The sequence below is a fragment of the Thermobia domestica genome, chromosome 10 (assembly GCF_964235325.1).
Source record: "Thermobia domestica chromosome 10, izTheDome1.hap1.1, whole genome shotgun sequence".
Taxonomy (NCBI): domain Eukaryota; kingdom Metazoa; phylum Arthropoda; class Insecta; order Zygentoma; family Lepismatidae; genus Thermobia; species Thermobia domestica.
Genome location: NC_137463.1, coordinates 237,990,851 through 238,002,523, shown reverse-complemented (window position 1 = coordinate 238,002,523; position 11,673 = coordinate 237,990,851). Strand labels below are relative to the sequence as shown.

Sequence of the window (11,673 nt, the reverse complement as noted above, 5' to 3'; positions counted from 1 at the left end):
AAGTTGTAGTCAAAACGTTACTGGAAAACTGAAAATTAGAGAACTGAAGTTACGAAACAGGTTAACCTCCTCGGTCCCAGCAATTTTTTGGGGTAGAAATGTTATGTTCTAATATTATAGTTACCTTCGGTTGTATACCCTGTTAGCCAAATTTCAGTTATTCTTTCTTATATCTTTGTCATTTGTCCGCTGAGTGCATGTCGCCTATAGGCAACATGGGGACTCAGTGTATACATCATGTATAATTCACATGTCGCCTATTAGCGACACGGAATCCGAGGAGGTATAAAAACACGAAAGGGATTAGTGTTTATGATTTCACTATTCAAATATTCACTTGCATTTGTCGATCAATATGCTTTACACTATGATCAGAGGCGGCTCTTGAGAGAAGTCACATCAGATTTTTTTCGTTACAAGCTAAGAGAAGAAAGCTTACGAATGTATTAATTCTTGTATGCAGATTTCTGAGCCTGTACGAAGTTTCCTTCCTTTGGCTTGTACAGATAACATTTCAATTTTTAATGATGTGGCTTTCCTCAAAATTCATCACTGACTATGACTTCTATAGTGGCATTAAGTCAGAACAACAGTTCACGGTGGCTCTAGTAGAGAGCTTACCCTGGTTCGATCCCCGGCGAAGTAAGTTTTTCGTGGAAAACCTTGTGTCCATTGGTTTTCTCTGGATATTCCTGCTTCCTCCCACATTCTCATCCCACCGTCATCATTCACTTACCTTAAGAGTCTTCATCCCGGCGAAATTAAAATACCGCTAATTTTACAGTAATAATGTGATATCTTCAAATAGATAAAAGATAATTGAAATATGAAACAAGAGCGCCCTAGACAATATTATTTTGCGTGAGGTACCGTTATCACAAGTCACCTAGTGGCTTTCCGTTTTCAGCTGTTTAGAAACGCGAAAATAAATGCCGATTTTCAAAATGGCTCGAAATCGAAAGCAGAGAAGTGAGTCATGATAACGGTTTCTGATGTAAAATAATATTGTCTAGGGCGCTCTTGTTCCACATTTCGATTATCTTTTATCTATTTGAAGATATCACATAATTACTGTAAAATTAGCGGTATTTTAATTTCGCCGGGATGAAGACTCTTAATGGCCCCTCTTCCTTATAAGGGACGTGACAGGTAGATATTTATGAAAATTGGTAGATAAAAAGTAATCAAAATGTGGAACAAGAGCGCCCTAGACAGTATTATTTTGCGTGAGGTACCGTTATCATAAGTCACCTAGTGGCTTTCCGTTTCCAGCTGTTTAGAAACGCGAAAATAAATGCCGATTTTCAAAATGGCTCGAAATCGAAAGCAGAGAAGTGAGTCATGATAACGGTTTCTGATGTAAAATAATATTGTCTAGGGCGCTCTTGTTCCACATTTCGATTATCTTTTATCTATTTGAAGATATCACATAATTACTGTAAAATTAGCGGTATTTTAATTTCGCCGGGATGAAGACTCTTAATGGCCCCTCTTCCTTACAAGGGACGTAACAGGTAGATATTTATGAAAATTGGTAGATAAAAAGTAATCAAAATGTGGAACAAGAGCGCCCTAGACAGTATTATTTTGCGTGAGGTACCGTTATCATAAGTCACCTAGTGGCTTTCCGTTTCCAGCTGTTTAGAAACGCGAAAATAAATGCCGATTTTCAAAATGGCTCGAAATCGAAAGCAGAGAAGTGAGTCATGATAACGGTTTCTGATGTAAAATAATATTGTCTAGGGCGCTCTTGTTCCACATTTCGATTATCTTTTATCTATTTGAAGATATCACATAATTACTGTAAAATTAGCGGTATTTTAATTTCGCCGGGATGAAGACTCTTAATGGCCCCTCTTCCTTACAAGGGACGTAACAGGTAGATATTTATGAAAATTGGTAGCCTGACTAATTATGGATCGCTAATCATCATGGTAATAGTCATTCGGTGCGAAGATGCCTTGTTTACCCGCTACGTATAATACATGATTATACCAAGCAGTGACCTGGTGAGACTGTGCCGATTTATACCCCAAGAACGCCAGAAAAACACAAAAAATGAAAAACGTATCCAGGTTGGCTCGTATTTAAGTAAGTGCTATTCAGTGCTCGGGTACAGGGCGGCAGAATTTAGAGGACGGCAAAATTTTGGATTTTTTTTTAAAAAAAGATTTACAATAAAGTAATATTTAAAACTACACTGAGAAAAAAAATTGTAGGTGGCGTACTTAAAAAGATAGGTTACATGCGTAATTCCTGTAGTTTTTGGACTTAACGTACAACAGACGTATAACTGAAAACGCATGTTTTATAATACTTTCTGTATAAGTGTTTCATCTATACGTACTTTCCGTATGAAACAATGTAAGCGGTCAGGATCTCACATACAAATGGACGTATATAGCATATAGCTGACGAAGGTAACATAAGTATATGCATGTGATATAAGGAAAACTGTTAGATGTCAGACATCCTACAACGGTATGATGTAACATCTAAGGGCAGTGCCTATGTAGCATACGGATAACGTATGATCCGTACTGATTTCTATACTAAGCAAGAGGATACAGTATATTTGTACAATATACCGCTGTCCGGAGAACGGATTTTTCTCTGTGTAGCAACCCACAAACTCCTGCGAAAGCGCGAAAAATATGTTGATGTGTTTAATTTGCTCTAATTACAGTAGTCACTAATTAGATAGTTTATCTGATTATTTTAAAAAGTCGTCCTCTCCCATCCCACTCCAAGGGATGAGGATGAACTTGAACAACATGAAAACTCAGCGACCTCGAAGAAATACTGTGATCGCTGAGGTACAGAGAGAAAAATCCGTTTTCCGGACAGCGGTATATTTACTGCTATAGAAATCAGTAGAGAGCATACGTTATCCGTATGCTACATAGGCACTGCCTTTAGATGTTACATCTTGCCGTTGCAGGATGTCTGACATCTAACAGTTTTCCGTATATCACATGCATACACAGTTACATTTATCAGCTATATGTTATATACGTCCATTTTATGTGAGTCCCTGACCGCCTACATTGTTTCATACGGAAAGTACGTATAGATGGAACACTTATACAGAAAGTATTATAAAACATGCGTTTTCAGTTATACGTCTGCTGTGCGTTAAGTCCAAAAACAACAGAAATTACGCATGTAACCTATCTTTTTAAGTACGCCACCTACAATTTTTTTTCTCAGTGTACATCATTCCTCATATGTGACATGGCTATATATGCCTAAAGCCCAGAAATCTAAAAAAAAAAAAAAAAAAACTTAATTCTAGTGTTCCCACGGGATGAGATGAGACGGGAAATAAAAGTTTCTAGTTTCGTCTCGTAAATTTGATAGAATTCTTGATTTTCGAAGAATTTTTTTTTACCGTCTTGCCTCAGTTCTTTTAAAACTTTTCTAATCTCGTCTGGATATTTTTCCGTATTCTTTTGTAAATTTATGTGCAAAATGTATGTCTTGATTTTTCCTTAATTTCAACTTAAAGTTATCAGAATCCTTCTGCGTCACAAGAGGTCCACGAAGGGTGTGGTATAACAGCATTTTAACCAAATTTATTATTGAAGTATATTGTGTAATGACTTGCGTATCTTTAGACGTTGATAAATGCTCTTCATTATGTTCGTAAATCACTTTATCAATTTATAGTTTATATACTGTGAATCATGTAACACTAAAATAGTGTTTGAGATATAAGACTTGGGTGAAACAGTGTTTGAGATATAAGACTTGGGTGAAATAGTGTTTGAGATATAAGACTTGGGTGAAATAGTGTTTGAGATATAAGACTTGGGTGAAATAGTGTTTGAGATATAAGACTTGGGTGAAATAGTGTTTAAGATATAAGACTTGGGTGAAATAGTGTTTGAGATATAAGACTTGGGTGAAATAGTGTTTGAGATATAAGACTTGGGTGAAATAGTGTTGTCCCCAAGCGTTGATAAATTTCTTATCTTAGAAACAGGGGAGTCATTTAGGGGAAGGCATTGCTTCCTCACTGAGTTTGAGGATAAATGTTTTTTTTTTTATTAAATTGTATATAGAAAAAAACGTGGAACTATAATGTTAATGGACAACCTTGCCTACCCATCTGAGCTTGAGAAAATGAAATTAAATCTTTGAGTTTTACGTCCCACGGTTATGCCGGTTAGGCTAAAGGAGACAGTGATGATAAGTAATGAATGACATGGTGGAATGAAGAAAGTGGGAGGAAACGGGAGAACCCCGAAGAAACCCACACACATGGTGTTTGTCCACCACAAAGTTCACTTGGTGGGGGCTGGGATCGAATCCGGGACCCAAAGCACCAGAGGTGAACGCTCTACCACTTTTTTTTTTAAAAAAAACTTCCTCACTATTTTTTCTATTTTAACCATTTCTCAGGACTACTAGACAGAACAAGGTCACGAACACAGAAACATCGAGGGCAGTTAAAATTCCACCCTTGCTCTTCAGAGGGACTCGAACTCCCAATGAGCTTCACCTCACGATCATCAACCTAACGCCTCAGACCGCTCGGCTGCACCCATCGGCTCCACTGAGCCACCGCGGCCCCATGTGAGTTTGAGAATACAAGCTTTTGTAATAAATTGTATATTAGTAGAAAGACATGGAACCAGTAGCATACGCAGGAATTTATTTCGGGGCGAGATCCAAACTCAATATGAGGGTATTTTATTTTTAAATTCCTAAAATTGCCCCTAAAATTAGACTAAATTTACACAAAAGTCGAAATTTTGGGGGAGGAGGGTCCGGACCCCCAGGCCCCACCCCCTGCGTACGTCTCTGCATGGGACTCTCATGTTGGTGGACAATCTTGTCCTTCCCTCCCCCTAGCAAATCCTAAAAAGATGTTACTGCTCATAAACGAGACGAGACTTATTATGTTTCTCGTCTCGCTTTCGAGACAAGACGACTCGTGAGCTACACTATATACCTCATGTCATAACATGTTTCAGCTTTATTTTCTTTTTCTAATATTTGGAGTGAAGACAATATCAACTTTATTACAGAGACAGAAATAATGGACACTGAATAGGAGTCTCTATCAGATAACATGAACGAGCACGATAGAATCTGCAATCAAATCTAGGTCAACAGTATTAAATTAGAAAAAGGTCATGTGACATCAAATAAGATAAACGTTTACTCAGAATTTAATTGTCTTGTTTTCACTGATTCGTTTTAGACATATTCATGACAAAGCTTCAGGTAAGTCAGGTCATAACTTAAGTTCGAAGCCATACTTTAAAATAGTAGAAAATGTTCATCAGATTAATAGATCATTAATAGGCATTTGGTAGGAGATAGGAAATAGAGAAATTAGGACAGAAGGGGATCTCTACAGAATCTTCCTTAACTTTAAAGTTATTTTAAAAAAATGAAGTCAATAAAAAAAAATGAAGTTTTGAGCAAAGAAAACACTTTACACTATTTATATTCAATGTCCTTCTCTCTAACGCATACTCCTGGCAAGACCAATTAATTTAATGTCCTTATTATCCTTTAAAAAAAATCCAACTCGAAAATTCTAATTTGAACACCTTTATTGATGCGGATGAGGTATAGCCATAACTGCTGTGGTTCCTAAACCTCGTCGATTTCATTAAATACATAAACTCTGCTAAAAGTAACTAAAGACGATAACACAATTTCATATATGGGATATGGATAGATAATTTTCTACATATCCTGTTATCATAGGTAACCAACGTTTCTTTGCTACTGTCAGGTTGCTTAGAAGCTAGGGGATGATATCGTTTTTAATACGGGATATGGATAACCACCGTAGATAGTTGGTTTAGCTATTTATTACATAATAATAATAATAATAATAATAATAATAATAATAATAATAATAATAATAATAATAATAATAATAATAATAATAATAATAATAATAATAATAGGTTTCATACAAGAGTTATCGTGTGGAGTACATATTAACATTATGTACGGACGGACATATTAACATTATAGTCTTATAAGTCCTGCTGCCTGAGCCTACTAACAAGTAAAATCGATTAATCGAGTTGTGGGATAAGACATAGTGCGCCTGATAGAGGATGTGAAAATATGTGTATGTGCAAAGTTATAGCGGCTGAGCGCCGTAACAAACGGATGGGAGGGGGTTAAAGTTGGTGGGAGAAGAGCTATGCTATATTATAGAAATAGGTCAAATAATCTGTTGAATTGTAAAAATAGTGAAAGATAGACACTGCAAACTGTAGTAGTTTCACATACTGACAGGAAAAGAATGGCTAGAGTAGATCACAAACCTCCGTCGCCATCTTGAAATTCGCCATTTTGAAATCTGTGATATTTTTTGAAATGGAAAGATAGTCATGTGATATATCAATTAGGGCAGGGTAAATGAGGTTGGTTTCACGGTGTGAAAGTACGATAGAATCCAAAATCGTGATGATCTAATTTTTACCAGCACAAACATCACGCCAAACAGTCAGAAACAGCAGGCTAGCAAAATTGGTTCTACTTTGTAATTTTCCACTTTGCCGAGCATTTACTAAGATAAATCCTTACAAAAGAAATAAAATTTCGATTAGGAGTCCGCGGTCAAAGCTGATGAATAAATGGAGATAAATTGTTACTTGGCCAGCGTACACTTCAAACCATGTTGAACAAACATATTTTTCAACTACATTTCAACTATGCTGATCATCAGTCTACAGGACCTAGCAAGTACGCTGCTATGGCATAGGAAACGTTTATCACTATAATCACGAACGCTCCATATATATACGCCTTCAAATACACAAATATATGATTAACAAACTATTTACTCAAAACTGCTCGACTATTTCTTACGCTACCTAAAATGTTATTTTGATTCTGTAAAGTGTTTTTCTGTTCCGCACTAGGTTTTGTTTACAGTCGGGCACGACTGAGTTGGTGGCGAAAGTTATCTCTTGCAATGTGTAAATATAGTTTTTGGAGAAAGATTTTCTCTCACGTCACAATAGCTGATGAGAAACAGGGTAAATCTGTGAAATAATGGAGCTTGATTAATCGTTAATGATAATAATTATGAAGCAATAATACAATTGCAATAACAATTACCTAAACAATCAAATTTGATGAAGAAAATCAATTAACTCAGCTAATGATTATCTCTCCATATGGGTTCTAGTATCTCGTCTAGATTTTAATGAAAAGTTTTTAACAAACTAACAGTTTTTGTGCAACATTAAGTATATCAATGTGTTGTTCTTATTTTCCGACTTCCAGTTTTTTTTTTTTTTTAAGTCTCAGCCCCTAAAATGGTTCCATACCATACCAAAGTAACCCATGCGAAAAATTAGCTCAATTGAAAAATATTAAATGGTGCCCCAATGACCGAGGGCACATTTTTTTTATTCTTTTGTCCCTTCCACCCGCGATGGTAGAGCTAGATAAGGTCACCAATTCCGCGAAATACCATTAGTGACCCTGTTGTGCATTTGGAAATGCAAGCAACGGAATGAGAGAGAGAGAGAGAGAAAAAACATGGTATCTTAGTTTTCTTTCTTTTTAACACTTTACAACGTGAATCAGATTTTTCTCGTGCCAATTTCTTGCTAGTCTCCCAGAACAGCAATTTCTTTTACAGTACTCTAATTTTTATTTGTTATATAGTTTCTAGAAAACCAATCACGATATGATAATGAATTGTTCTGTTTCCATTTGAATTTTAGAAACTTCAAAAATGTATCTGAATATTAAAATGTGTTGTTCTTTCCTTCACTGTTAACTACATAATTTTTGAAACGTCAAAAAATGTAAGTATATAAAGAAAAAAATATGCTTGGTTTGTCAATATTGTTTTATTATAATTTTCAGAACTTTAAATTCTTCACATAGCTGAAATGAAAAGAAAAACACTTTAAATAATCAGGTTTTTTTTTTTTTAAATTTGGGTAAGCAAAATATGGAAGCGGACACAGAGTAAAAAAATCGAGAAAATTTAAAAGGAAAATTCATACATTCCGGCTACAGACGGCTTTCCTGGTGGTACTCCTGCCAAGGGAAGAGAACTGCAATATTCATATTCATATTCATATTCATATTTATTTGCCTGTTCATAGCTTACATATGAGGACAATCCTCAATTAAGCATTACAGTTATGTGTTATGGTACAGATTTTCTGCACTGTGTTCAAAAATAAAAGTATGATTTTTCTTTTTCTTTTTTAGTTTAACTTACAACTTCTTTACTAGCTGAATTTCATTTACAATCATAATTTCATACTTTTTACGGTATTACATTCGAATAGTATGTACAAATTATTTATATTTCTATAAAATTTAACAATATCGGTAGTAGTTCTTCTAAAGTAGTAATGTAGGCTTACCTATTTGTGTTCATTGTACTTTACTATTAGAGGATTCGCTGGAAGTGTGAAAGCGTCTCTCTTGGTTTAAAATAAGGGAATATGCAAGTATTTACGCAACTGAAGTGAAATTATTATTATTATTATTATTATTATTATTATTATTATTATTATTATTATTATTATTATTATTATTATTATTATTATTATTATTATTATTCTAGGTCATTGATAATAATAACCACCTAACTTTTACAACTGGTTATCGCTACCTGTCTTATCTTGTATTCTTGTACAGGAAATACCTTCCGTAGTTTCCCATTTCACTTGGATACCAAAAATATTAATAACAAATAACAATAATAAGGTGATAAAAGTATCACGTGATTGTTCATTGATTTCCAGATACATTTTTACACCGGTATTCAAATCATTTCCCGTCTATAATTTCTAATTGTCTTATTATAAGCAACATCTTATCTGCCACAGTATGACTGCTGTGACGTAACATTACGTCACTTGTCTGTGCAACTTATTGGTGCAGATCCAATAGTCTGTGTGCAGTTTCAGGGTAGCCCACTGCGACGGAGGATGGCAGGATCGGAGAGGAGCGACAGTGTTCAGTTTTTTGAAGGGGTTGAGAAGTTGCTGGAAGTTTGGTTCACAAGAACTGATGGCAACACAAAGCAATGCGATTTGCGCAAAATACCAAGGTAATATAGTGATACAATTTGTTGTTTGCATTTCATCGGTATAATTGCAGTTGTTACTGAGGACACCGGCCGTCTGAGTATGTGTGTGTGTGTGTGTGTGCAGCTTGCTGTCACCGGAACAGTCATGTCATTGACATTTCTAATTTGCTGTAATACAGGGATCTAGTCCTGCCCAAAACATATCTAGTTAGAGAAATTATTACAGAAATTGAGTCTTTTTTGTTATTTTATTTATCGCGTACTTGCTCTACTTTCCAGCCTAGTAACACATTCGGAAATACGTGATACGCTGGCAAAGGCTCGAAGTTCGACCGATATTCGTTTGGAGAAATTACAATTTTTTCTTTCACTTTGCATTTACGTTTGTCGGCTATTTCAAGGTTACGCCTACTTCGAATCATGTGCACAGCATGTGGTTGGATGCTTAGAAGGAACGGAGCATTTAACAGACTGAATACCGCTATACCGTTTGCTTGTTTACTTTCAATAGCAGTTGGTAATAAAGATGGCCATTTATATTGGAATTAGTGCATGATTTGAAAGTAGGTTTATTTTGTTTCTTCTTCTTGCCCTATGTAATAACCGGTAAACATGGCCTTGAGACATGTTTACACTGCCCGGGAGCTGCTAAAATGAAACAACCTCAATTGTTGGGCCTATAGGGTCTGTGCTCAAAATTACATGATTAAATTTATATCCTATGTTAATTATGGACATTATAAAAATTTGGTAATTGAAATATTATTTTATCAGCAAATTTGTACAATATGAATTGGCTATTAATTACACCGATTTTTTTTTTTTTTTTTTTTTAACTGGTTGGCGTTTAAAATTGATTATCTGGTTGGAGGGGCGAAGCAAATATCAGCCCTTTAGTTTTTCAAGGCCACATTTACCTGTGTTGCAAGGTCACCCAGGTATAAAGCTTTGTTTTAAAAATGTCTTCGCTAACAATTTTAAAATAAACATTAGGCCTAATCCATTAATTGTGCGATGATTTTATTTTATAGTTGTAGAGTACTGCCACACCTACTCGTGACTGTTAAATATAATTGCGTAAACAAATTGTACAATATGAGTCTGAAAACAGTAAGAATTTACTTTGATTTAATTCTTCGATATTTAAGAGAAGACTTGACTACAATGAATCAATACTAGACATTGTTATTTATGTTACCGGTACTGTAATCACCACGCAATGTTATGTCAACATGAATTATCGATACGTACGGGAGATATTCAGATATAACATTTTAGTATAGCTTGCCTTTAAATAAAACGCTGCCAATCTGCATCTATAACTGTTACATTTAAGAATATAATTTTATCTCATATAGGTATCTAGTTGATTGGAGTTCAACATGCCTTTCAGCACTGACTGTATGAGACATGCACCGGTCCATGTTCCGTTAAGGGGGTCCAAAACTAACCTAATATAACGTTATATTATGTAATGAAACGAAAATCAATGGAAAGAAGTGGAGAAATTGCAAATTTCGTGTGAAAGAAATTACTGGACCCCCTTAACGGAACATTGACCCATGCACCTACAACTTCACGTTGGATCCGAACCACATAAGGTTCCACCGGGAATCAAATTCCAGTCTCCCGCGTAATCAGGGAAAACTTACATATAATTACTTGTTTAACCGGGCGCTGTAAGTCCAAATCGTGATGGTCTCAAAAGTGGAACGAATGTTCAGGTTTCTCTTAACCAAAGCACGAAATTTCAGTTGTGATTGCAGTGGCCAGATCAGAGAGTTTGGTTGCAATTTCTTGGAAATATACCAGCAAATGGTCAAATATCTATTGCCAAATTAAAATATTTGATCACCAAAGCTGATCTGATAAAATTTCTAATTTCTCGCCCTGTCTATATAAAGCCTAGGAATTATTCTATCCAATTTAGGGTCAGTGATGGAAACTCGTAGGGCAGTTACTTGGATTAGTTTACGGACATGAAGGATTTCAGGCCTATGTTTAGCAGAAGGGGTCCAGCTCTATTCTTTAAAAAGGTTACAATTTTGGTAATTTTTGTTCACATTCGGTTAGTTTAGTGTAGATTAGGTTAGGTTAGTGTATGTTATATTAGTGTAGGGGTCCCGCATAATTTTCCAAGAAATGATAGAATGTCGCTTATTTCTACTAATATTAGGTTAGTTTATGTTAGGTTAGATTTGGTTACGTTATGTCACGTCTAAGTACTTGCATCATTCATTTCTCCTGTAAATTTTGTGTTTCTGGACCCCTTGTACTAACTCCGATTTCACTAAGTAAATATTTTTATCATTTTGTAATATATTTATTATAACTAAAGCATATTGAACCGGGATCGGTGGCATGCTCCGGTAATCCAGCTCTTTTGTAGGTGAAGTAGATTGGTGGGCAACATCATACACTGAGAGAGCTCATTTTGTATGATGGATCGCGCACCAGGTAACTGCATTAGATTCAAGCCCCAATAGTAACGCGCCTTTGGCGTGGGAGACCGGAGTTCGATTCCGAGCTTGAGCTCATGTAGTTCGAATTCCACGTTAAGCCGTAGCTCCATGTCTGTATGGTCTCGCTGGTGATGAGGATGCAATGAAGTTTCGGTCGTGGTTCGGAACCTT

The 11,673-nt window shown here is 35.6% G+C and overlaps 1 protein-coding gene across 2 annotated transcripts in view; it reads left to right on the top strand.

Annotated features, from left to right (window-relative positions):
- The first annotated feature begins 8,891 nt into the window (after positions 1–8,891).
- The window catches only part of SamDC (S-adenosylmethionine decarboxylase), a 50,397-nt gene continuing 47,615 nt past the window's right edge, over positions 8,892–11,673 (top strand). Inside the window, exon 1 of one of the 2 annotated variants that reach the window (XM_081729385.1) lies at positions 8,892–9,061. In XM_081729385.1, the coding sequence (XP_081585511.1) occupies positions 8,940–9,061 (122 nt within the window). In that variant the 5' untranslated portion in view covers positions 8,892–8,939. The remainder of the gene's footprint in view (positions 9,062–11,673) is intronic. The other variant, XM_081729387.1, reaches the window with a different exon arrangement.